The sequence below is a fragment of the Theropithecus gelada genome, chromosome 16, assembly GCF_003255815.1.
Source record: "Theropithecus gelada isolate Dixy chromosome 16, Tgel_1.0, whole genome shotgun sequence".
In the NCBI taxonomy this organism is placed as follows: domain Eukaryota; kingdom Metazoa; phylum Chordata; class Mammalia; order Primates; family Cercopithecidae; genus Theropithecus; species Theropithecus gelada.
Genome location: NC_037684.1, coordinates 29,816,064 through 29,842,186, shown reverse-complemented (window position 1 = coordinate 29,842,186; position 26,123 = coordinate 29,816,064). Strand labels below are relative to the sequence as shown.

Below are 26,123 nucleotides of genomic sequence, written 5' to 3'. Positions count from 1 at the left end.
CTTTTTTTAGAGACAGGTCTTGCTCTCTCACCCAGGCTGGAGTGCAGTGGTGTGATCATAGCTCACTACAGCCTCCACCTCCTGGGCTCAAGTGATCCTCCCACTTGAGGATCCTCCCACTTGAGGCTTGATCCTCCCGGCCCAGCCTCCTGAGTAGCTGGGATTACAGGTGCTCAGCACCGTGCCCAGCCAACGCTGATTACATTTCAGAAAGCTGTCCCGGGTCTCCCAGTCCCCTGGATGGGTTAGTCACTCAGTTTCTTCTGGAATGAGGAATGGCCTAGTTAACAGAGCACCTGCTGGGTGATTAACAGAATTCAGTTTATGGCTCCTTCATCTCTCCTCCCATCCAGCCGTGTGGTTTTTCTGTTTTTGTTTCTGAGACAGGGTGTCATCTGCCGCCCAGGCTGGAGTGCAGTGATGCGATCTCGGCTCACTGGAGCCTGGGCCTCCCGGGCTCAAGTGATCCTCCTGCCTCAGCCTCCCGAGTAGCTGGGACTACAGGTGCGCATCATCACGCCCGGCTAATTTTTGTATTTTTTGTAGAGACGGGGTTTCGTCATGTTGCCCAGGCTGGTCTCGAACTATTCGGCTCAAGCGATCCTCCTGCCTCGGCCTCCCAAAGTCCTGGGATTACAGGCGCGAGTCACCGCGCCCAGCCCCAGCCATGTTTTTGTCACACAAACTTTCAGCCTGGAAATGACCACGCTTGGCAAGGCTTTTCCTCCACAAAGAGTGGCAGAACCCTACCTACCCACGTAACCCCAACACCCTGGGACCTTCACCCTGCTCTTCACAATAAATAGCACCCTCCTCCAATTTGCCTAGCGCACCGGGAAAGTCCACCCGGATCGTGGCCATCTCCGGGACCACACGATTCTCGGCCCCGCCCCCGGCCCCGCCCCCGGCCCCACCGCCCCCGCCTGGCTCCAGGCGGGAGGCGACGCCTGCGCAGTGCGGTCGCGGGGCTGTCGTTGTCCCCCCGCGCCACCGACCGGGCCTCGAACGGGATGGCGGAGGAGGTGAGGAGGGAGGAAGCGTCCGGAGTGGGGCGGGCCCGGACTCCGACCCCCGGGGCGCTCCGAGCCCCCCAGCGGGTCACCGAGGCACCACCGATCCACCCAGGCCAGTAGCCGCCCCATTGCGCACCCCGGCCCAGCCTCACACTCGCGCCCGAGAGAGCCCCGGGCTCCCCTCGGACCCAGCGCGGCGCGGGGGTCAGTGGTTCTCTCGGGTCTCGGGACAGGTGAGCACCCTGATGAAGGCCACGGTCCTGATGCGGCAGCCTGGGCGGGTGCAGGAGATCGTGGGCGTCCTCCGCAAGGGCGGCGGAGAGAGGTTACAGGTACCTCGGAGGCGGGCGGGGGCCGGCAGGGCTGGGGGCGGCTGGGGAGGCTTCCAGCCCATTGGGTCTTCCCGCTTTGCTCTGCCGCGGACCCCTGCTAGCTCCCCACCCTAAGAAATGGCCGGGAACTTGAAGGAGAGCAGGTTGGTTCCCCTGTCCTGAATCCCAGATTTCAGATTTCTCAATATGGTCATGCTGCTTCCTCTAATTGGACAGAAGGCGCCCCACACCAGTACCTGGGGCCTTATCCTCCCCAAGCCAGCGGCTCTCCAGTAAGTTGAAGATATCCAGATGGGCCGTAATGGTAGAGATCTCTTAGGAAGGACCTGAAATTGAAGGAGTCAGAGGGGTCCTGAGTATTTCACCCTCGCCCCTACACTAGGAGACTGCGTTTTCCTCAGGGTTAACGGGTACTAATTAAGATCACTTCCCCTCTAAACCTCTGTGTCACTCAGTAACTCCTCCACCGCTTTGCCTACCATCCTCGCCACTGAGCTGTTTTGATTTCCATAATCATCCTCTGGCTGAGGCAGGGCCACATTAGAAGGTGCCTATTTAGGCATCATCTCTCTTTTGCCTTACAGGTGATTTCTGATTTTGACATGACCTTGAGCAGGTTTGCATATAATGGAAAGCGATGTCCTTCTTCTTACAGTAAGTCACATTCTAGCTTGCCTTGTTGGGCTTGACAAGATGATGGGTTCTAAGGGACAAGTAAAAGGAGTTTTCTCTTTTTCCAGATATTCTGGATAATAGCAAGATCATCAGTGAGGAGTGTCGGAAAGAGGTGGGTTGCTCCCGTCCTTTGCTCAGAAATGGTTGTCATATGCTACTTCGAATGGTTCCTGATTGGAACCAAAGGTTCCTGTATAGAGACCTTAGAAAATTAATTTTTAAAAAAATTGTTGTTTTGCTAAGGAGGATCTAGTTTTAATACATTAAGACAGCTTTTCCTTACTGACCAGGACATATGATGATTAATGGTTGGAACTGGACATTATACTTAGAGTTGGCTATAGAGTTTACAAGAGATTTGAACGTTATGGAGGTTCAGCAACTTACCCAGGGTCATACAGCCAAATAATAGAGCTTGTTTGTTTGTTTGTTTGTTTGTTTTGAGACAGAGTCTCACTCTATCACCCAGGCTGGAGTGCAGTGGCTTGATCATTACTCAGGCTCGAGCGATCCTCCTGCCTTAGCCTACCGAGTAGCTGGAACTACAGGCATGTGCCGTTACACCTAGCTAATTTAAAAAATTTTTTGTAGAGATGGGGTCTCACTATGTTGCCTAGGTTGGTCCTGAACTCCTGAACTCAAGCAATCCTCCTGCCTCAGCCTCCCCAAAGTGTTGGGCTTATAGGCATGAGCTACCGCACCTGGCCTTTTTAAAAGAAAATTTATATTCTTCTGTTGGGTTCTAGTGTGTGTCTCTGTGTGTGTGTACACATATATGTGTGTGTGTGTATATGTGTGTGTGTGTATATATATATATATATATATATTTTTTTTTTTTTTTTTGAGACAGAGTCTTGCTCTATCGCCCAGGCTGGAGTGGCATAATCTCAGCTCACTGCAACCTGGGTTCAAGCAATTCTCATGCCTCAGCCTCTCGAGTAGTAGCTGGGATTAGGGGCATGCACCACCATGCCCGGCTAATTTTTATATTTTTAGTAGAGATGGGGTTTCGCCATGTTGGCCAGACTGGTCTCAAACTCCTGGCCTCAAGGGGTCTGCCCACCTTGACCTCCCAAAATGCTAGGATTACAGGCCTGGGCCATCACGTCCAGCCGAGTTCTAGTATATTTTTATTTTTATTTTTATTTATTTATTTATTTATTTTTGAGATGGAGTTTCGCGCTTGTTGCCTAGGCTGGAGTGCAATGGTGCAGTCTCAGCTCACTGCAACCTCCTCCTCCCGGGTTCAAGCAATTCTCCTGCCTCAGCCTCCTGAGTAGCTGGGATTACCGGCATGCACCACCGTGCCCAGCTAATTCTTGTAGTTTTAGTAGAGACGGGGTTTCACCATGTTGGCCAGTCGGGTCTCGAACTCCCGACCTCAGGTGATCCGCCCGCCCGCCTTGGCCTCCCAAAGTGCTGGGATTACAGGCGTGAGCTATCTTGCCCAGCCTAATTTTTAGAAAAATGTTCTCACTCCAAAAAAACACATACATTGAGAATCTTAATACATTTCAGGAGTTTTCTGCCTTTGTTACTATGTCAGCTTTGCATTTAATCTTCTTTTGGACAGATGGACAGGGATTCCATTTGATCTTGTAATGTTCCTGAGAATCACTCATGTATTAAAATTCTTTACTTGGTCAATTCTCATTTTTACTGGGCACTGTTATTGACTGGCTCTGTGTGACACATGATCCCTGGAACAGCTCCTTTAGAGTGTCAAAGTCTTGGCACATAGGAGGAAACCTTAGAGGAAACACATGTAGATGCTGTGCATTCACATGATATTGACACTTTGACGGAATTGTCCACCAACATGCTGTGTCCCAAAGTACAGTCTTCTAGTTAAATTTAATTTTTTTTTTTTTGGCCATATCTGTGTATCACCTTTACTAGATCTTTCTCTAAATTGGCCTGCTTTTAAAAATTGTAATTAACTTATAAAGAAACAGGCTGGGTGTGGTGGTTCACGCCTGTAATCCCAGCATTTCTGGGAGGCCGAGGACGGCAGCTTGGTTGAGGTCAGGAGATCGAGACTAGCCTGGACAACATGGCGAAACCCTGTCTCTATGAAAAATACAAAAAATTAGCTGGGAGTAATGGTGCATGCCTATAATCCCAGCTACTTGGAAGGCTGAGGCAGGAGAATAGCTTGAACCTGCGAGGCAGAAATTGCAGGGAGATCGCGCTCCAGCCTAGGCAACAGACAGAACCAGATTCTGTCTCAAAAAAAAAAAAAAAAAGAGCCTGGAGCGGTGGCTCACTTCTGTAATCCCAGCACTCTGGGAGGCTGAGGCAAGTGGATCATGGGGTCGGGAGTTTGAGACCAGACTGGCCAACCTGGTGAAACCTCGTCTCTACTAAAAATACAAAAATTAGCTGGGCACGGTGGCACATGCCTGTAGTCCCAGCTACTCGGGAGGCTGAGGCAGAAGAATTGCTTGAACCCGGGAGGCGGAGGTTGCATGAGCCGAGATTTCGCCCCTGCACTCCAGCCTGGGTGACAGAGTGAGACTTTGTCTCAAAAAAAAAAAAAAATTCTACATGCAAATGAATCCAAAACTACTGAGTTGAAAAGCGCTTCTCCATGAATTCCCTCAAGTTATCTTACCTATCACCTGAGAAAGTGGACCACATTCTGCAAAACACAGCATTAAGTAAGTTCTTACTGGTTAAGCCCTGACGATTCAGCTAATTAATACCAGCAAAAAAAATCTTAGTACCCTTCTTCTCTGATAGTAAAATCTCATAGTGCTGACTTTTAGACCTCACTCTCAGGGTGAGTGCAAAGGAATGACCAGCTCTGTGGGTCCAGGTGCTCCCTGGACTTCACCAAATAGATAAAAATGTGAGTGTATTGAGCAATTATGTTGGAAGATAAGAAGAGAAGAGAAACTTAGGTCTTATAAACGACACGTCCCCAAAGGAAAACTTGAAGAAAATTTCATGTAACACTCTCTTAAATGAAGTTGCATCTTCTTTTTTTTTGAGACATGGTTTTACTCTGTGGCCCAGGCTGGAGTGCAGAGGTATGATATCGTCTTGGCTCACTGCAGCCTCCGCCTCTTGGGTTCGAACGATTCTCATTCTTCAGCCTCTTGAGTAGCTGGGATTAAAGGCACATGCCACTACACCCGCTAATTTTTGTATTTTTTAGTAGAGACAGGGTTTCACCATGTTGGCCAGGCTGGACTCAAACTCCTGACCTCAAGTGATCCACCTACCTTGGCCTCCTAAAGCACTGGGATTGCAGATGTGAGCCACCGCCTCTGGCCATGAAGTTGCCTCTTCTAGGTGACTTTTTTCTCATACTAAGCTGTAGGACTTTGCAGGGAAGAACTTGATATAGACTAATGGCCTTTCTCCCCATTTGGATATCCCAGCTCACAGCGCTCCTTCACCACTATTACCCAATTGAGATCGACCCACACCGGACCATCAAGGAGAAGCTACCTCATATGGTGGAATGGTGAGTGATGGTGGTGGAGAAAAGCTTCTGGGCCCTTGAGATGGAGTAGGCTGGGAGGGGCGTAGTTTTCCAGACCTTTGATGAGATGACAGACTCCCTTACTTTACTGAGGGCTTAATTTAATGCTATTAGTCCAGCTATTGGAACAAACTTTTCAGATGAACCCGGGGCTTTTTGTGGCTGCTGCTGGAGTGGAGACCCTCAGAAAATCCTTGGAATAAGTTAAAGACCGTTGGTGTCGGGGAATAAGTGCTTTGCGGAAGTGACTCTTAGTCTGTTTTGTGCTGCTGTCACGGAATAACAGACTAGGTAATTTATATATTTTTTCTATTTTTTGAGACAGGGTCTTGCTCTGTTGCCCAGGCTGGAGTCCAGTGGCATGATCGTGGCTCCCTGTAGCTTCGACCACCTGGGCTGAAGCGATTCTCCCACTTCAGCTTGTGCCACCGTGCCTGGCTCATTTTTTCTATTTTTAGTAGAGATGGGGTCTCACCATGTTACCCAGGCTATTTTCAACTCCTAAGCTCAAGTGATCCTCCCACTTGGGCCTCCCAAAATCCTGGGGTTACAGGCGTGAGCCACTGCACCCAGCCTAGACTGGGTAATGTATAATGAATAGCAATTTATTGGCACACAGTTCTGAAAGCAGAGAAGTCCAATATCGAAGGACTGGCTGGCATTTGGTGAGGGCCTTCTTCTTGCTGCATTATCTCATTGTGGAAGGGCAAAGAGGGTGGGGGAGAGAGAAAGAGAAAGAGAAAGAGAAGAGTTCTTTTTATAAGGAATCTGTGATAATGACATTAATCCATTCATGAGGACGGTGCCCCCATGACACCTCTCATTAGGCCCCATCTCTCAACACCTCCACATTGGGGATCAAGTTTCCAGCACATTCAAACCACAGCAACCCTCATCACTGGAGAGAGCCCCAGTTCTCCAGATAGAGTGGTCGCGGAGGAAGGGACTCAGAAGAGTGCCAGCTCCAGCAGCCAGCTTGCCCAGCACTTGTCTCTGTTGGGTTGCTTTCTCATCCTCTTCCCTTCTTTTTTTTTGAGATGGAGTCTCACTCTGTCACCCAGGCTGGAGTGCAGTGGCCCAGTCTCGGCTCACTGCAACTTCCCCCTCCTGGGTTCAAGTGATTCTCCAGCCTCAGCCTCCCGAGTACCTGGGACTACGGGCACCCGCCACCACATCCAGCTAATTTTTGTATTTTTAGCAGAGATGGGGTTTCGCCATGTTGGCCAGGCTGGTCTTGATCTCCTGATCTCAGGTGATCCACCCGCCTTGACCTCCCAAAGTGCTGGGATTACAGGCATGAGCCACCGTGCCTGGCCACCGTCTTCCTTTTAAAGGCAGCTAACGTAAGGATGAGGCCTCTGTCGGCAATGCTGTCAGAGGGCACTTGGCTCTGTAAAGGGAAAGGAGGAATTATTTACTTGAGTGATTTGAATTTGGGGTTTTCTGGGGTGTCTGTTTCTAGGTGGACCAAAGCGCACAACCTCCTGTGTCAGCAGAAGATTCAGAAGTTTCAGATAGCCCAGGTGGTTAGAGAGTCCAATGCAATGCTCAGGTAAGCGTCTTGCTCTGGAAAACATTTCTATTGGACTATTTAAAAGTGTTTTCTTCAAAAAAAAAGAGGCAGGGGAAGAGCAGAGAGGATTTAGTTGCTTAAAGGACCGGAAGGGACATGGCGCTATGAACAACTGATGTGATACAGCTAAAGAATGTCTTACCCTTGCTGGGAAACAGTCAGCAGGTAGTGGATGTAGTACAAAATGGCAGGGCACCATCTCTGAGAACAAACCAAGTCTAGCTCATCTTTCTTTCTTGCTTGCTTGCTTGCTTGCTTGCTTGCTTGCTTTCCTTTCTTTCCCTTTCTTTCCCTTTCTTTCCCTCTCCTCTCCTCTCCCCTCTCCTCCCCACCCCTCCTCTCCCCTCCCCTCTCCTTTTCTTTTTTCTTTCACGGAATCTCACTCTGTCGCCAGGCTGGAGTGCAGTGGCGCGATCTCAGCTCACTGCAACCTCCACCTCCTGGGTTCAAGCGATTCTCCTACCTCAGCCTCCCGAGTAGCTGGGATTACAGGTGCCCACCACCACGCCATGCTAATTTTTGTATTTTGAGTACAGACAGGGTTTCACCATGTTGGCCAGATGGTCTCAATCTCTTGACCTTGTGATCCGCCCGCCTTGGCCTCCCAAAGTGCTGGGATTACAGGCGTGAGCCACCGCACCCCACCAAGTCTAGCTCATTTTTCACAATGGTGAAAGACTTTTGGGGTCCCTCTGGTGACTGGTGTTCATGGCAACTGGGAGTTGGCTAGGCTGGGACGCTTGATCATTGGTAGCCTTCACTGAACAGCTGTCTCTGCTGGAGATTTCTTTCCTGGAGGAGGGACCAGGGCTCATAAAGGAAGGAGTGACATGGGTGCCTGCCCTCAAGGGTTGTGCCTCCTAACTGAGGAGATTGGCTAGCTCCTCAAAAGTCAAGACAGTGGAGACCTCTGCTGACCCAGTAAGTGCCGGGATGGGAGTGGGTGTGCCCTAGTGAAGGTGCCCAGGTCAGCTGCCTGGTTGTATTGACAGCAACAGAAAACATATGCCTACCCTCTGCCACAGCAGCATCTCTCCCAGGTATGTACCCCAGAGAAATGAGGGCATGTAGCCACTGTAAGATATGCACAGGGTATTCGTGGCAGCTGTATCCATAACAGCTGAAATCTGGAAATCTCTCAACTGTCTATCAAGAAGAAGCTGGGTAGATAAATTGTGGCATATTTATATGGTGGAATAATGCTGAATAGCAGTGACAGAGAATAAACTAATTACATGCAAAATACAAATAAACTACATAGCATTATACTGAACAAAATAAGCCAGGCACAAAAGAGTACATTGTGTATGAGTCCATTTATATGAAGTTCAAGGACAGGCAAAGCTAATCAATGGGAGGGATGATATTGACTGGGAGAGATCACGAGGGAGCCTCAAGCTAGTTAGTAACATGGGTGTATACGTATGGCAAAGTTAACTGAGCTGAACACTTAGGATTAGCACACTTTAGCCACTTATTGAATATATCGTATGCTCTATTTTATTTTATTTATTTATTTTTTGAGCTGGAGTCTCATTCTCTTGCCCAGGCTGGAGTGCAATGGCGTGATCTTGCCTCACGCCTGTAATCCCAGCACTTTGGGAGGCCAAGGTGGATGGGTTGCTTGAGCCCAGGAGTTCAAGACCAGCCTGGGCAACATAGGAAAACCCCATCTTTACAAAACATAAAAAAATTAGCCAGGTGTGGTGGCGCACACCTGTGGTCTCAGCTACTTGGGAGGTTGAGGCGGGTGGATCACCTGAACCCAGGAGGTTGAGGTCACAGTGAACTGTGATTGTGCCACTGCACTCCGGCCTGGGCAACAGAGCAAGACCCTGTCTCACAAAAAACCCAAAACACAAATAACCCAAGTAGGAAACAAAGAACAGCAGCGGAGTCAGTGCCATTTCAGAATTCCTCCATCTCTTTTCAGGGAGGGATACAAGACCTTCTTCAACACACTCTACCATAACAACATTCCCCTTTTCATCTTTTCTGCGGGCATTGGTGATATCCTGGAAGAAATTATCCGACAGATGAAAGTTTTCCACCCCAACATCCACATCGTGTCTAACTACATGGATTTTAATGAAGATGTGAGCCAAATCTTGTTTGGGCTGGGAAAGGACGAGGGGTGGGGACCACCAGCCAGGGCGGTTAACTCTGCATGAACCCTAACCTGGGGAAGAAGGGGAGGTAAGCCACACTGGCTTCTTCACACTCTTGCAGTTGTTTATGGGTTACTTTTCGGCCAGGCACTGTGGCTCAGACCTGTATTCCCAGCACTTTGGGAGGCTGAGGCAGGCAGATCACTTGAGGTCAGGAGTTCGAGACCAGCCTGGCCAACATGGTGAAACTCCGTTTCTACTAAAAATACAAAAATAAGCCGGGCGTGGAGGTGTGCAGCTGTAATCCCAGCTACTTGGGAGGCTGAGGCAGGAGAATCGCCTGAACCCAGGAGGCAGAGGTTGCAGTGAGCCAAGATTGTACCACTGCACTCCAGCCTGGGCAACAGAGCAAGACTGTGTTCAGAAAAAAACAAAAACAAAAAAACTTTCAAAGGATCCTCTCTCTTTGGTGTTTGCCTGACAGTCAACTCTCTGCCCTGGGGTACCTAATTTATGGGCCTGCCCTGCCCCATGTCACTGTCGTGTGTTATGTGCCATCCTGGGTCCTGCAGGGCGTGGGCTTTGATTTGTTTTTCCCCAGCCGGAGGTGGGCTGCTCCAGCTCATCCACGTTCTGACTCTTTTCCCCGTAAAACTGATGGTTGGAATTTTCATCACGTTGACCTGCAGGGAGGAGGTGGCCCGCAGCTGAGCATTAGCACACGTGTAACCTGAGCGGCATTTATATCACAGCTTCGTGCATCCACCAGAACGGATGATCTGCGATACTGGGTGGCTCCTGTTCATTTAAACTAGGAGTTACCCCTGTCGTCAATATTTAGGCTTTGTGGGCCGTGGCATCACTGTTGCAACTGCCCAACTTTGCCTTTATAGCACAAAAAAGCAGCCATAGGCATCATGTAAACAAAGGAGTTTGGCTGTATCCCAATACAGCTTTATTTACAAAAGCAGGCCAAGTCTGGCCCAGGGGCCCTAGTTTAGGCTACAGTGAAGTTTTGGCATTATCTATCACTTTTGGGATTCCCTTTTCTCTGTGACAGAGACAGTGGAGAGCTGATGCCACATGGGTCCCTGCGGCCCTTCCATCTGTCTCTTGTCTTCGTTATTTAGGGTTTTCTCCAGGGATTTAAGGGCCAGCTCATACACACATACAACAAGAACAGCTCCGTGTGTGAGAACTCTGGTTACTTCCAGCAACTTGAGGGCAAAACCAATGTCATCCTGCTGGGAGACTCCATCGGGGACCTCACCATGGCCGATGGGGTTCCTGGTGTGCAGAACATTCTCAAGATTGGCTTCCTGAATGACAAGGTGGGTAGAGGACCAGGGCTGCTTCTCTTCATGGCTTTCTTCTCTTTGAATGCCCGTTAACAAATGCCTTTGAACACTTTGAATTCATTATTTTATTTTATTTTATTTTATTTTATTTTTTTTTATTTTTTTTTTTTTTGAGACGGAGTCTTGCTCTGTCACCCAGGCTGGAGTGCAGTGGCCGGATCTCAGCTCACTGCAAGCTCCTCCTCTCGGGTTCACGCCATTCTCCTGCCTCAGCCTCCCGAGTAGCTGGGACTACAGGCACCTGCCACTTCGCCCGGCTAGTTTTTTGTATTTTTTAGTAGAGACGGGGTTTCACCGTTTTAGCCAGGATGGTCTCGATCTCCTGACCTCATGATCCGCCCGTCTCGGCCTCCCAAAGTGCTGGGATTACAGGCTTGAGCCACCGCGCCCGGCCTTATTTTTTTTTTTTTTTTTTTTTTTTTTTTTTTTTTTGAGACAGAGTCTCGCTCTGTCACCCAGGCTAGAGTGCAGTGGTGTAATCTTGGCTTACTGCAACTTCCACCTCCCAGGTTCAAGTGATTCTTCTGCCTCAGCCTCCTGAGTAGCTGAGACTATAGGTGCGCACCACCATGCCTGACTCATTTTTGTATTTTTACTAGAGATGGGATTTCACCATGTTGGCCATGGCTGGTCTTGAACTCCTGACCTCAAGTGATTCGCCCACCTTCACCTCCCAAAGTGCTGGGATTACATGCGTGAGCCACTGCGCCCGGCCACCTTTGAACACCTTCTATATGCTAGACACTAGCTAAAATATTATGGTCACAGAAGGAAGCTGTATTCTCTTGGAGCGCATAATCTCGTAGGAAACAGAAACCCAGTGATTACAGCTTTGTCTTACCACATGACCTTACAGGCGTTCAGAGAGAGGATCAGGCCGGGCATGGGATCCTAGCCTCAGTTTACTGATTGTGCACTGCACTGTCACTCCTCTCAGCATTTCATGGATATTAATTCATTTGATTTTTATAACCCCTTAAGGTAGTGACTGTTATCCTCATTTTACAGGTGAGGAAACTGAGGCCTGGGGTTAAGTAACTTGCCTAAGATGATAGAGTTCAGGAAACAGTGGGGCTGATTACCAGTCCTCCTACATCCTACTGGAAGGCATGATTGAGATGGGAGATGTTGGTATTGAGGACATGGGTTTATTTTTTATTTTTTATTTTTTTTGAGACAGAGTCTCGCTCTGTCACCCAAGCTGGAGTGCAGTGACGAAATCTTCGTTCACTGCAACCTCCGCCTCCTGCGTTCAAGCGATTCTCCTGCCTCAGCCTCCCAAGTAGCTGGGATTACAGGTGCCTGCCACCATGCCCAACTTAATTTTTGTGTTTTTAGTATAGACAGGGTTTCAGCATGTTGGCCACACTGGTCTTGAACTCCTGACCTCAGATGATCCACCTGCCTCGGCCTCCCAAAGTGCTGGGATTACAGGTGTGAGCCACTGTGCCCAGCCGACGACATGGTTTTATAATTTAGAGAAGAAAAGTAACAAGAACAGATCAGGGACTGACGGGGGTGAAAGCAGCATTGTCATAAAGGGGCTCAAATACGGGGTGAAGCCAGGCAGCTGCCAGGGTGCCTCCCCGCAGCCTGCAGGCGCCGGAGCCCACCAGAATACTCAGGCCGGATGAAACTGGGTCCTGTTGGGCGTGGTGGCTCATGCCTGTAATCCCAGCACTTTGGAAGGCTGAGGCAGGCAGATCACAAGGTCAGGAGTTCGAGACCAGCCTGACCAACATGGAGAAACCCCGTCTCTACTAAAAGTACACAATTAACCGGATGTGGTGGTGCACGCCTGTAATCCCAACTACTCAGAAGCCCGAGGCAGGAGAATCGCTGGAACCCAGAGGTGGAGGTTGCAGTGAGCTGAGATGGCACCGCTGCACTCCAGCTATGGTGACAGAGCGAGACTCCGTCTCAAAAAAACTAACAAAAAAACTGGGTCCTGGTCGGGTACAGTGGCTCATGCCTGTAACCCCCCACCCAGTTTTGGGAGGCCAAGGCAGGGGGATCATTTGAGGCCAGAGTTCGACACCAGCCTGGGCAACATAATGAGACCCTGTCTCAACAACAACACAAATTAGCTGGTATGGTGAGCATGCCTGTAGTTCTAGCTGCACAGGAGGCTGAGGCAGGAAGATCACTTGAGTCCCGGAGGTCAAAGCTGCAGTGAGCCAAGGTTATGCCACTGCACTTCAGCCTGTGCAGCAGAGTCAGACCCTATCTCAAAAAGAAAGAAAGAAAGAAATTCAATCCAGATGGATTAGAGCAACATCTGTTTTTTTTGTTTGTTTGTTTGTTTGAGACAAGGCCTCACTCTGTCACCTAGACTGGAGTGTCGTGGCTCAGTCTTGGCTCACTGTAGCCTTAATTTCCTGGGCTCAAGTGATTCTCCTGCCTCAGCCTCCCAAGTAGCTGGGACTACAGGCACCCACCCCCATGCCCGGCCAATTTTTGTAGAGATGGGGTTTTGCCATGTCGCCTGGGCCGGTCTCAAACTCTTGGGCTCAGATGATCCTTCTACCTCAGCCTCCCAAAGTGGCAACATCTGGTTTTTTGTTTTTATTCCTTGTTACTATCCTTTGGTATTGACCCAAGGGTTCATTGTGATAGCCCATGCCCATCCCTCATCTGTCTCCAAAGGGTAGTTCCGGTAACCTTGAACTCCTCTGGCTCTCAAAAGGGAGCTGGGAGTTGCTGCTTGAATGCTCTCCTCCCCAGCCCCAGGGGCTTTGAGAGTGAGCTATGGAGGGTGGGGCATCTGGGGACCCTCAGGCTTCTTATTCTCACTCCGGGCAGGTGGAGGAGCGGCGGGAGCGCTACATGGACTCCTATGACATCGTGCTGGAGAAGGACGAGACTCTGGATGTGGTCAATGGGCTGCTGCAGCACATCCTGTGCCAGGGGGACCAGCTGGAGATGCAAGGCCCCTGAGGGCACAGGCTTCAGCCCGACCTGCAGGCCGTGGTGAGGAGTCCGCTCCCCCATGGACACAGAGCAGAGGCCAGGGTGGCCAGCAACGGCTGGGTCCTTCCATACCCCTCCGTCCTCCTTTCCCTGAGCACCTTCATCACCAGAGGCTTGAAGGAGCCCCGCCATGTGGCAGGGCACAAGCACTGGTCCTGGTGAACCTTGGACCACAGCATGTCAGTGCTGTAGGGATTGTCTATTCCAGGGATTTTTTCAACACTTTCAAAAATGGGAAGTTGTTCTTCAAACAAATATAATGTGTGAAACAGATCAAAATTTTTAAAATGAAAAAAACAGCTGTTCTGATTCAGGGGATGTGGGTGGGGGTAGAACCTGGACTTCTTGGCCCTGGGGGCACAAGTGATGCTTCTAGGAACACAGTTTGGGAACCACCACAAATTGGCCTGGGACCCCGTCCGAGCACAGCCTGATTGTGTCTGGTTCAGGGTGGGGTTGAAAGGGTATTTTCTAGCCTACAGTGGTTTGACTTTATTCTGATTCAGCCATCAAACTTGAAATTCATTTGGGATCGGTGGGGTTGAGGCAACCCTGTCTGAGAGCCCTCTCTTTGGGGATCCCTGAGGGGATGCGTTCGGGTGTGGGTGTCCCCCTATGCCCTAGGCTCTCCTTTCACCTCTTCTGGGTCGGGGCCACCAAAGTGGATGACCTGAAAAGGGGAATTTAGAGCAGGGACCTGAGGGTCCCAAGGTGAAAGAAGTGATGTGTGCACTGTGGTCTTGCATTCTTGGGCTGACCCTGAAGAGCCAGTTCAGCATTGTCTTAGCTTTAGAGGAAATCACCGGCACCTTTCCTGCAGTGTTTGACTAGCCGTTGGAAAGTTCTGTTATTCTGCAGATGTGAACCGGGAGGTAATACAGATGTTACTGAAGGCCTGCGGTGTGCCAGGTGCCGCTCTGGGCATTTGGGTGTCTGCCAGTTGACCCTCACAATGACCCCACAAGTAGGTGCAGCTCCTCCTGCTTCCAGAGGGCTCGGGCAGGATGAGTAACTTGCCCAAACTCCGTAGCTAGGAGCTGGAGCCAGGATTTGAATGTTCCTGACCAAAGCCCATGCCTTTGGCTGCATTTCTCTGCTTCAGGCCTATTCCATTTGGTTTTGGGAGGAGGGAGTGGTCACCATCTGAGACTGGGTCAGTAACCACTTCCAGACTTTAATCAAGAAGCTTTCTTGGCCAGCGCAGTGGCTCACACCCGTAATCCCAGCACTCTGGGAGGCCAGGGTGGCGGATCACGTGCCGTCAGGAGTTTGAGACCAGCCTGGCCAACATGGTAAGACCGTCTCTGCTAAAAATACAAAAATAATCCGGGCGTGGTGGCGCGTGCCTGTAATCCCAGCTACTCAGGTGGCTGAAGCAGGGGAATCACTTGAACCCGGGAGGCGGAGGTTGCAGTAAGCCGAGATCATACCACTGCACCCCACCCTGGGTGACAGAGTGAGACCCTATCTCGAAAAAAAACACTTCGATCAAGGAGCTTTCTGGATGCTTTGGGACCAGAGAATGTCAGTCACTGCCCATGGGGAGCAGTCATGTCTCTTAGGGGACCCTGGGCAAGAAGTGCCGATGGAGGCAGTTTGCTGTGTGAGTCCGGTCCTGTCATTTTCTCTCCTAAGTCCCCACCCTGTCCCCCGAATGCTTGGCGAGGACAGATGGCCTGGTTGGTGGCTGAAGTCCTCTTGCAAGACACTGTGGAGATCTGAACTCGGTTACCTTTCCCCTAGCAAGAGGGTGGACAGGTGGTAACAGGTGGTGGCCAGGAGCAGGGAGAGATGGGAATATCATAGTATTGGAAATGATCTATGGAAAAGGATAATCTGACTTGCGCGGTTTAATTTAATTCTTGCTTTGTAGGTTGTGTTTGAGGTCAGGGACCTTGTCTTTCCCATTCAATTGGGACAACTGGAGGATGAGGATCGTCTCTCCACGCCCTGCTGGAGGCCTCCCCGCTCTACACATTCACCCCCTCCACAGACCAGGCCTCCCTTCCCGCAGCGAAGCCCCCAGGTTAGGCCCAGGGCAGGCAGGAAACCTCCAGATGGGGAGACCCCGATGTGGGGACACACCGCTGTCTGGAACTAATGAGGCCATGGAAACAGCCTGGTTTAACTTTTTCCCCAATCTCTGGGTCTAAAGGCCTCCCACAACCCCCGCTTAACCCGCTAGCCACTCCCCTCTGCTCCTCAACCTGTTCCAAAGGACACCCTAAGGTCATTGGTTTAATCTTTTATTTGGAACAAAGGAAAAAAGGACTGACACCAGTTTAGCCTTTTGAGTGTGCAGAGCTCTGCCCTCCCTCCCAGCCCTCAGCCCCAAATCCAAGATTTCATAACCCTAACACCCACCCAAGCAGGTTCCCTCACACATGCCCTCTGTTTTCTTCTATGGTTCCTTAGGGAAAGGAGCCTTCTTTAGGGATGAAAAGCTAACTACAGCCCAGTCCTGGCCTCCAGCAGCCCAGGGTCAGCTCAGCCTCCACTGGAGGCGAGGGAGGAGGGCAAAGGGATGGGAGAGGTAGGGCTGCCCTCCAGGAGCTGTCCCCTTCCCTAGGAGCCAGTCAGGAATGGGGAGGAAGATGGAGGGGTCCTAGGGAGCTGTCACATAGAGGAATAGGGGCTGGGAGTGGGGATAACAAGAAGTACAAACAAAAAGAGAAAGTTGGGGAGAGGGATAACAAGCTCAGCTGTGCCTGTGATGTGAAGGGGTGGTATGGTGGGGGACCAGCCATGGCCCTATCCAACCCCAGGCTCCACCAGCCCCAAATTGGCTTTGCAAATCCAAACATTTTAAAGAAGGGGTTTGGGGATGGAAGAGAAATGGGGTAGAGGTCTGTGCTGTGGATTTTCACCTAGGGTGGTGGGAACACCAGAGATGTCGCCTCTGCCATCGTTTTAGTTGGCTTCCGGACCTCATCCCAGCAGAGGGAGGGTGACTGTCAGCAGGTCAGTCCCACCGCCACTGTCCCCCTCGCAGTGGGCCTCTGTGTCTCAGGCCCGGCCAGGCTCCCTGCCCCTCAGAGCTCCTCGTGGACCCGCTCCTGGTCCTCATCTGACTTCAGCTTGAGCTCCTCTACTGTGATCTTGCCGTCCTGGTTGCGGTCCTGGTTCTGGAACATGTCTCCTATGGTTTTCTCGGGGTCCTGCCCAGGCATGAGGCGTCCTTTGCCCTCACTCACTTGAGCCTTGATGAAGGTGGAGAACTGGGGGAGGGGAGAGCCGGGGGAGTGGGCAGTGAGGGTCATGGCCTTGGGAGGGGCCCCAGGTAGAGGTCAGTGAGTGCTTTCTTTTTCTTATTTTTTCCCAGGCTCCCCCACACCCTGTAACTCAGGAAGGGCTGGCAAAGGCACTGGTGCTGGGGTCCTGGTGGGGGCCGGGGTGGAGGCGTGGCATGGGGGATAGTCTGTGACTGGTCTCAGGTAGGGAACAGCCTGCATGTGTGCCCAGGAAACGGCAGGGATGAGGAGCCTGAGGCACGGGACTCAGCTCAGGCAGGAGCACGAGGGCAGGTGGGCAGTCCGGACGGGGACATCTTCCTCGACGCTTCTTGGGTGCGGGGAGTGCGTGGGCATGGTTATTAAGACTGAACCTGGCCGGGCGCGGTGGCTCAAGCCTGTAATCCCAGCACTTTGGGAGGCCGAGACGGGCGGATCACAAGGTCAGGAGATCGAGACCATCCTGGCTAACCCGGTGAAACCCCGTCTCTACTAAAAAATACAAAAAACTAGCCGGGCGAGGTGGCGGGCGCCTGTAGTCCCAGCTACTCGGGAGGCTGAGGCAGGAGAATGGCGTGAACCCGGGAGGCGGAGCTTGCAGTGAGCTGAGATCCGGCCACTGCACTCCAGCCTGGGCGACAGAGCCAGACTCCGTCTCAAAAAAAAAAAAAAAAAAAAAAAAAAAGACTGAACCTTCACTCACCTCCTCTGGAGGGACCTCTCCATCCTTGTTGAGGTCCATGTCTTCAAACAGGTTGGCAGGAGGGTCCTCGTGCCACACAAACAGGTAGCCTGTGGGCAGCCCATCCTCCCGGGACACCAGCTCCACCTCAAACAGCAGCACAGCACTGCCTGGGACTCCCCGGGCTGCAGGGAGGGCAGGAGAGAAGGGAGGGGTCCTAGTCAGGCCAGGGTCTGGGCCTGGCTTCACTGTTTCCCAGCCCACAGGCCACAGTTTCCCCTCCTGGGGCTAGGCTGGAGAGTGGGGCATGGGATGTTTAAGGAGCCATCCTGAAGGCATTCCTGACTCCTCCCACCAGCCCTCAGGCCCACAATGGGCAGGAGCAAAAGGGACGGATGCCAGTTAGATTACGGATGCCAGTTAGATTATGGTTTCGGGCTGGGCGCAGTGGCTCACGATTGTAATCCCAGCACTTTGGGAGGCCAAGGCGGGTGGATCACCTGAGGTCAGGAGTTCAAGACCAGCCTGACCAATATGGCAAAACCCCATCCCTACTAAAAATACAAAAATTAGCTGCGCATAGTGGCAGGCGCCTGTAATCCCAGCTACTAGGGAGGCTGAGGCAGGAGAATCGCTTGAATCTGGGAAGCAGAGGTTGCAGTGAGCTGAGATCACGCCACTGCACTCCAGCTTGGGTGACAGAGTGAGACTCCATCTCAAAAAAAAAAACAAGATTACGGTCTCAGCCCCTCACCTCCACTCTCCCCGTGGGCCAGGTGCGGGGGCACGATGAGCTGCCGCCTCTCTCCCACACACATGCCCTGCAGGCCCGTGTCCAGGCCTTCGATCACCTTGTTGGCCCCCAGAGTCGCCTCCTGGGGAGCCCCGTAGTCATGCCTGGAGGAGAGCAGATGCCCAGGTCAGCAGCCAACCTGTCCCCTGCCAGCGCACACCCCACTGTCTCTGACGTGGGCCCAGAACAAGCCCTCAGTTCTGGAGTGACTCCCACTGGTGACTTGGGCCATGCAGCAGAGTGCAGGGGCCCAGCAGTGCAGATGTGGGGTTCCCTTCTCATCTTGCCTCTGCCCCCTAAAGTGTGGCCTCGAGGGCTCATGGCTCCCTGCGTCAGTTTCCCCTCTGTGAAACGGAAAGAGCAGTTCTGCCACAGCGGTTGGCTTCACCTTCCCTTCCCCGGCGACGCAGAGAATTTCATCTCCTCATGGCTCCCCGGCATGCTCTGAGATGGGGACTTACAGAAGCAGCAAGAGGCTGAATGCTCCCCTGGCGCTCGAGGACCAAGAGGGAGGAGCAGGCATCGGGGTACGGTGAGGAGGACTCCCCATGCCTGTGCCCACCCACCTGCCCAGTCCCGGCCCCACCCGGGACCCACGAGGTGAAGAGCTGGGTGCCGTCCAGCAAAGAACAGTTGTAATGGTATCGAACAAAGTCCCCAAGCTTGGTGGTCTCATTGCAGGTCTCCGATGGCCGAGACAGTGTCCTGATTTCCACCACATCCGCAGGGTTGTGGAAATCAATGACATGAACATTGAAGATTAGCACGGCAGAGCCAGGGATCTTGTCTCCTGAGGACAGAATGGGGGAGTGTGGTCAGCTCAGAGCACTAGCAGAGGCTCCTCGAGGTCTCTCCATGGAGGCCCCTAGACCTGACACCCCTTCCCGACCCTGAGGATCCAAAGGAGGATGGGACGGGATGTTTGTCCAGAGTCAATTCTAACAAACTCTCACTGGGGCAGGGGGCAGAGGAAGGCGGCTTTCCAGTTAGAAAGCCCTTTTCCACTCACCGTCTGGCAAACTCCCAGTAACTTACCCTGCGGATCAGCTTGGCTTGCCCATTATACAGGTGAGGACACTGAGGCTCCCAGCACAGCTGGGTCCTGGGGGTATGCTGGTTCTGTTTTTCCATAACCATCCTCCCTCCCCAAACTCAGAGGAGTTGGCTGCCCTTCTCCACTGCAGAAGGGGAGAAGTGGGGCGCTGCCCTGGAGGAAACTGATGGGAATCCGGGTGGCAGGAATCAGATGGGGCGACCAGATGTAAGCTGCATGCATGTTTTTGTGATGAGAGGGGCTGAGTGGTGGCTGGAATCCCACTGTGGGAGGGGGCGGCCTGGCCACAATGGGCAGTTTGGAGGAGGAGCTGAGGTGGTGGCTGGGGAACGCCCCTACCAGTTCCATTCTCCCCGTAGGCGAGGTGCGGGGGGATGGTAATTCTCCGGCGCTCCCCTATGCAGGCGCCCTGTAGCCCCTGGTCCATCCCGGGGATGATGTAACCCTGCCCGATATAGGTATTGTAGGTGTGGTTGCGGGAGTAGCTGCAATACAAGGTGGGAGGGCCAGGAAGGGAGTCAAAGGGGCCCTCCCCTTCCAGGCAGCTCAGAGTGACCCCCAGTTTCGTCCACATTTCACCCAGCCCCCGCCCTCCCACCTCAAGACCCTCCTGACCTGGAATCGAAGAGGGTGCCGTCCATCAAGGAGCCATTGTAGTGGTAGCGCATGAAGTCCCCGGCCACGGCTCTGCGGACACAGCCGGCGGGGAGCTCCAGCGTCTCTAGCTGGACAGTGTCCTTCGGGTTGTGCACGTCAATCAGGAGGATGTGAAAGACCAGCGAGGCATGTGGGGGGATCACTGTCCCTGGGGAAGGGATAGGGCCTGAACCATATGGCTGGGGAGCAAGCCCAGGCTCTTTCTTGACTCAGGAAGGCCCAGTGGGCACCATGCACAAGACACTAGCCCGGCTCTGCAGAGCCCTTCCCGCCCATCAGCAGCCCTGCTTCTTGCTCTTCCAGTAAGGCCTGAGCTTGGTGTTCCCCAGGGCCACCACCGGCTCATACTGAGCCTTCGTGTGAATCAGAATAAAGCACCCCTTCTTAGTGAGACAGCAGCAAAGGTAGATTTCATCCTGCCTTGCGTCCTTGGCTGGATGCCCTCGTGCAATATACAACCTGAGCAACTGTATGTGGAGGCCTGGTTTTCCCTCTTCTGGAGAATTTCCCCTTGAGTCCTTGCCTACCCTCACCATAGCCTTTCTCGCCATAGGCCAGGAATGGAGGGATGATAATCTTCCTTCTCTCTCCAGGACACATGCCCAGCAGCCCCTGGTCCATGCCCTTGATCAGCCAACCAGAGCCGACGTAGGTATCGTAAGTGCCGCCCTTACTGTAGCTACAGAAAATGAGGTGGAAGTAGGAGAGGCAGGCTGGGCCCTGGACTCCCGCTCCCCATGCCACAGTCCCCAGTGCCTCAGGGCTCCCCTCCAGCCCCTTACCTTGTGTCGAAGGAGGTGCCGTCCAGCAAGGTGCCATTGTAGTGGTAGCGGACAAAGTCACCGTCCTGGACCATGCGGGGGCAGTGGGGCGGGCGCAGCAAGGTGCTCACCTGCACGGTGTCTTCCTTATTCCACACATCCAGCAGAACCACATCGAAGTAGAGGGTGGCATCCGGTGGAATGAGCCCCGCTGTGAGGGCACAGCAGCATGGAGGTCTCAGAGTTGTGCTCTGCCAACCACGATCCCAGCCAGGGCCCTGTTATTCCCCTTCCTCTCATCCCAGCACCAGGAGACCCAAACCAGGCACAGAGCAGCCACTATTTTTGTTTTGTTTTTTTTTAAGAGATAGGGGGCCAGGCACAGTGGCTCATGCCTGTTATCCCAGCACTGTGGGAGGCCAAGACAGGTGGATGGCTTGAGTCCAGAAGTTCAAGACCAGCCTGCACAACATTGCGAAATCCCATCTCTACTAAAAATACAAAAAATTAGCCACGCGTGGTGGTGTGCACCTGTAGTCCCAGCTATTTGTTAGGCTCAGACGGGAGGATTGCTTGAGCCCAGGAGGCTGAGGTTGCAGTGAGCTGATATCGCACCACTACACTCCAGCCTGTGCAACAGAGTGAGACCCTGTCTCAAAAAAAAAGATAGGGTTTTGCTCTGTCACATAGGCTGGAATTCAGTGGCATGATCATGGCTCACTGCAGCCTTGAAATCCCGGGCTCAAGCAATCCTCCCACCTGAGCCTCCTTAGTAGTTAGGACTACAGGCACACACCACCACGCCTGGATAATTTATTTTATTTTTTGTAAAGACAGGGTCTCACTATGTTGCCTAGGCTGGTCTGGAACTCCTGGGTTCAAGCAATCCTCCCACCTTGGCCTCCCAAAACTCTGGGACCATAGATGTCAGCCACTGCCCCAGCCAGAGCTGCCACTCTTCATAATGCGTGCACAGCATGACATTGGGCAAGTCACCCCTCATCTCGGCACTTCAGTTTTCTCACCCCAGGATCCCTGATTCTGCCTCCTGGCCTCCTCCATCCCCAGCTTGTGCCCCAGCCCTTCTCACCCAGGCCGATGCTCCCATAGCCCAGGTGGGGAGGCACAATGAGGCGTCGCCGCTCGTTGACACACATGCCCATGAGGCCTCGGTCCATGCCAGTGATGAGGCGCCCCACGCCCACCACGATGGCCACCAGGGTGTTGCGATCATAGCTGAGGGGGAGGGACAGATGGGATACAGTGATCTCAGACACACACTGCCCACTGTGGCACAGGTGCACAGGTGTGCCTGCACACATGCACACAATCCCCCCTCCCTATACCCAGATGTGGATATGCACACACACTTCTCGCCTCCTTTTCAAGTTCCCCTCCTAAGTCGGCCGTGACACCCACCTTAAGGGAACGGACTGTTACAAAAAGCAAGTCCCTGAGGAGGCCAGGCGCTGCTACTGCCCTGGGACGGGTTTGGGCGGGATGCATGGGCCTGATTGCTGCTACTATTTGCTGACAGCAAGTGGGCAGTGGCAGGTACAGCACGGAGGGACAGAGGAGCATTATTATATGGGATTAAATGCTTGGCATTTTACATTCCGTATCTTCTTTCTCTCCCCTGTGAAGTGGGCAATCTTGTTCTCATTTTTCTTATGAGAACAATGGACACTTGAGAGATTCAGTGCCTTGCCCAAGGTCACACAGCTAATATTAATATGTAGTCAGCTGAGTTCCAAAGCCCATGTTTTTGCCATTATACTGTCGGCTCTCCAAGGAAAAGACAAGGAGAGCAGAGGTGGGGTGGGAATTGGTTTCACATTTTGAAAAGGCCTATTCTACAATCCTGGCTAACACAGTGAAACCCCGTCTCTACTAAAAATACAAAAAAATTAGCTGGGCATGGTGGCGGGCGCCTGTGATCCCAGCTACTCGGGAGGATGAGGCAGGAGAATGGCGTGAACCTGGGAGGCAGAGGTTGCAGTGAGCCGAGATTGCGCCACTGCACTCCAGCCTGGCGACAGAGTGAGACTCCATCTCAAAAAAAAAAAAAAAAAAGTGCCTATTCTAAAAGTGCCATGGCTTTTGTTTGTTTTTAGTTATACACTTTAATGTATTTACTTTTACTTATACTTGTGTATTTTTGGAGATGGAGTCTCGACTCTGTCAACCAGGCTGGAGTGCAGTGGCACAATCTCGGCTCACTGCAACTTCCGCCTCCTGGGTTCAAGCAATTCTCCTGCTTCAGCGTCCCAAGTAGCTGGGATTACAGGCACACGCCACCATGCCTGGCTAATTTTTTTTGTTTGTCTGTTTTTGTTTTTGTTTTTTGAGACAGAGTCTCACATTGTTGCCTGGGGTAGAGTGCAATGGAGTGATCTCAGCTCACTGCAACCTCTGCCTCCGCCTCCTGGGTTCACGTGATTCTCCTGCCTCAGCCTTCCGAGTAGCTAGGATTACAGGTGCACACCACCACACCTGGCTAATTTTTTTGTATATTTAATAGAGACGTGGTTTCACTATGTTGGCCAGACTAGTCTGGAAAAAGGCAGGTGGGTATTATAAGAAGACAGCCGGCTGGACCTGGGGGTAGGGCATGGCTCCCTGTGGAGGCCCTGTCTGTCTACGTGTCACACAGTCGGACATGCCACCCTGGCCTCGTGATCCGCCCGCCTCGGCCTCCCAAAGTGCTGGGATTACAGGCGTAAGCCACAGCGCCCAGCCTTAAATTTTTGTATTTTAGTAGAGACAGCCTTTCACCATGTTGCACAGGGTGGTCGCAAACTCCTGGCTGGTCACAAACTCCTAAGCTCCTTGGCCTCCCAAAGTGCTAGAATTACAGGCGTGAGCCAACATGCCCACCCAACTTAGAAAACTTTTTTTTTTTTCTTTAAGACAAGAGTCTTGCTCAGTTGCCCAGGCTGGAGTGCAGTAGCGCGATCTCCACTCACTGCAAGCTCTGCCTCCCAGGTTCATGTCATTCTCCTGCCTCAGCCTCCCGAGTAGCTGGGATTACAGGCACCTGGACCACACCCGGCAATTTTTTTTGTATTTTTAGTGGAGATGGGGTTTCACCGTGTTAGCCAGGATGGTCTCGATCTCCTGACCTCGTGATCTGCCCACCTCAGTCTCCCGAAGTGCTGGGATTACAGGTGTGAGCCATCGCGCCTGGCCAGAAAACTTTCTTAACCCATGGCCCCTTCAATTAAAAAAAAAAAAAAGAAAGAAAGAAAATCTCCCATCCTCACTTTACTTCTGAAAACTTAAAATAAATTAAAAGTGTATATAATTGGCTAGGTGCAGTGGCTCATGGGCAACAGAATGAGACTCCAACTAAAAAAAAAAAAAGTTTTCCAAGCCCAACACTCATGAGCTGGGCTCCCAGAGTCCCCATCAGGGACAACAACCCCTAAATCCCAACCCCTGCCTCACTCCCAGCAGTCAAGTGCTCAGCACAGCGCTTCTGGCTACTACCCTATACCTGAATTTGCCCACCAAGCGGACAGGTTTTAAGTCTGGATTGTTTCCTTCTCAGTGTTGGTATGAAGGCTTAAGCTCTGCATGAAGTTTCTACAAGTTCAACAGCATCAGGTCATACGGTTTTCCTCAGGGTCAATGTTAATGTGTGCTGAACTGGCTGGAGGACTGCCAGGCCCTGCGAGAAGCCTACATTCATTCATCCATCTCCTTCGAGTCCTAACGTCAGCCTTAGCAAGTAGGTCCTGTTTTTGGCTCCATTTCTCATATAAGGAAAGTGATGCTTAAAGAGACAAAATTCTCTGTCCCTGGTCATAGCCTGGATTTGAACCAGGGTCTTGGGGCTCTTGGAGTTTGTATGCTTACCCCAATATATGCCTGCCTCTAAAGTCATGGCCACTAATTTCCTGTTGGCTGAGTTGTGTGTTTCAGAGGAGGGTCTAAGAAACACTGACTCTTTCAGTGTGCTGTGGGGTCCGTGTATAACTGGGACCCTAGGTTTACCCGAGGCTGGCACACAGCCCTGCCCTGTCCCCGCTAACAAAAGTGGACTTGCTGGAGCAGACCAAAGGCCTGGATCAGACCAGGAGGCCACCTCACAAACCCCAAGGGCTGGCAAAATGAGCGGCCTGCGCTTCTTTCCTGGGATATCTAAAATGGAGAGAGATGAGGGTTCCAGGAGAACCAGAGGGAGGTATGAAATTCCTCCGAGGAGCCCAGGGTGGCATGTCCGACTGTGTGACACGTAGACAGACAGGGCCTCCACAGGGAGCCATGCCCTACCCCCAGGTCCAGCCGGCTGTCTTCTTATAATGCCCACCCACCTTTTTCCCTGCCCACCGGCTGCTGAAAACTCCCACCCCCTCCAAAAAAAAGTTCTATTCCCTCTTCTCTAACCACAAAGGCACTGAAAATGGAGTGGAACCAGAAAGGGAGTCAGGGTGGGTGGAAAGGTATGGGGTCCAGGCTGATAGACCACCCCAGGGTTCTCAAGCAGCAGGGACCACCCCCTTCCCCGCAACACTGTAGGCCAGAACACCCCTCTCCATCAGGTCATTAAATACAGCCCTGGTAACTACACAAGGCAGTTCACCTTGATTACCGAGTCCTTTCTGCGATGTGGAGAGCTTGTGAGAAAGAAATGGGATCCTTTGAGAAGTGAGGGTTTGGAAGTGGGGACAGGAGGGTATCTTTGGGGAGATGGGTGTCTGGGAGGCCCCAAGGGTGCTGTCTGGGGTTAGAGTATTGGGACGTAGAGCTTAAAAGAGGCAACAAGGAAACAGGACCCCGGGTTCAGGAGACGGAGTGGTGAATCCGGGGGCGCCCAACCGGGGTTACCTTGAGTCGAACTTCTTGCCATCTTCGAAAGTGCCGTTGTAGTGGTAGCGCACAAAATCCCCCATCTGCACTTCCCGGGGACAGGCCCTGGGGATGTGGTACCTCTCGATGACCACATCTTCCAGGGGGCCCCCGGCAGGGCTGGCGCGGCCCAGCCCCCTCCCCACGGCCTGCACCACCAGTAGCAGCAACTGCAGCAGGGGGAGCCGGAGGAGGCTGTGGCTGGGGGGGCCCGCAGGGAACATGGTGCCTGGAGTTGGGACCGCCAGCAGTGAGGACAAGCGAGGGAGCCGCCGCCAACCTCCTTCCCCCGCCCCCCGCCTCCCAGAACTAGCTCCCCCGCTTCCTGTCCTCCTCTCCTACCCCCGCCCTGGCTGTTCCACGTGGAATGGGGGCTGGGAAGACAGAGCTGGCCTGGCCAGAGGAGCAGGGGCGGGGGGTACAATAGGAGGAGGGGGCCAGGTTGAGTGTATTAGAGTCGAAGGGAGGCCCCACAAAGAAATCCGGGTTCCCCTCCCCCCATCTCCATCCCTGGCTGCGAGACCTGGGGCCTGGCCAGGCAGGGAGGCTCGGGAAAGATGAGAACTCTGAGTGGAC

At 52.4% G+C, this 26,123-nt stretch overlaps 2 protein-coding genes across 4 annotated transcripts; one reads left to right on the top strand and one right to left on the bottom strand.

Annotated features, from left to right (window-relative positions):
- The first annotated feature begins 936 nt into the window (after window positions 1-936).
- Window positions 937-13,828, top strand: NT5C3B (5'-nucleotidase, cytosolic IIIB). 3 transcript variants are annotated; one of them, XM_025360855.1, is made up of 9 exons: window positions 937-1,022; window positions 1,247-1,345; window positions 1,930-1,999; window positions 2,086-2,132; window positions 5,407-5,492; window positions 6,973-7,062; window positions 9,017-9,179; window positions 10,322-10,522; window positions 13,352-13,807. In XM_025360855.1, exons 1-9 carry the CDS (start codon window positions 1,011-1,013, stop codon window positions 13,484-13,486), a joined length of 903 nt encoding a protein of 300 aa, XP_025216640.1. In that variant the 5' UTR covers window positions 937-1,010; the 3' UTR covers window positions 13,487-13,807. The 3 variants fall into 3 exon arrangements, with proteins under 3 accessions (XP_025216640.1, XP_025216642.1, XP_025216641.1); XM_025360857.1 differs by having other exon boundaries at window positions 948-1,125; window positions 10,322-10,526; window positions 13,358-13,828; XM_025360856.1 differs by having other exon boundaries at window positions 949-1,125.
- A 1,924-nt stretch (window positions 13,829-15,752) lies between these two features.
- FKBP10 (FK506 binding protein 10) lies at window positions 15,753-26,100 on the bottom strand. Its single transcript, XM_025360851.1, has 10 exons — window positions 25,527-26,100; window positions 21,787-21,932; window positions 20,718-20,907; window positions 20,469-20,614; window positions 19,894-20,083; window positions 19,618-19,763; window positions 18,822-19,014; window positions 18,186-18,328; window positions 17,453-17,616; window positions 15,753-16,737 (listed from the first exon to the last, which is right to left on the bottom strand). Exons 1-10 carry the CDS (start codon window positions 25,769-25,771, stop codon window positions 16,552-16,554), a joined length of 1,749 nt encoding a protein of 582 aa, XP_025216636.1. The 5' UTR covers window positions 25,772-26,100; the 3' UTR covers window positions 15,753-16,551.
- Between the last annotated feature and the right edge of the window lie 23 nt (window positions 26,101-26,123).

Bases quoted from the DNA above. Each gene is read 5' to 3' on its own strand.
- FKBP10 (XM_025360851.1), bottom strand. From the start codon at position 25,771: ATGTTCCCTGCGGGCCCCCCCAGCCACAGCCTCCTCCGGCTCCCCCTG. The intron at 20,908-21,786 runs GTGAGAAGGGCT...GTGCCCTCACAG, and splicing joins CTATGGGAGCATCGGCCTGG to CGGGGCTCATTCCACCGGAT. The intron at 20,084-20,468 runs GTGAGGGTAGGC...TCCCTTCCCCAG, and splicing joins CTATGGCGAGAAAGGCTATG to GGACAGTGATCCCCCCACAT.
- NT5C3B (XM_025360855.1), top strand. The intron at 5,493-6,972 runs GTGAGTGATGGT...GTCTGTTTCTAG, and splicing joins CTACCTCATATGGTGGAATG to GTGGACCAAAGCGCACAACC. The intron at 9,180-10,321 runs GTGAGCCAAATC...TTCGTTATTTAG, and splicing joins ACATGGATTTTAATGAAGAT to GGTTTTCTCCAGGGATTTAA.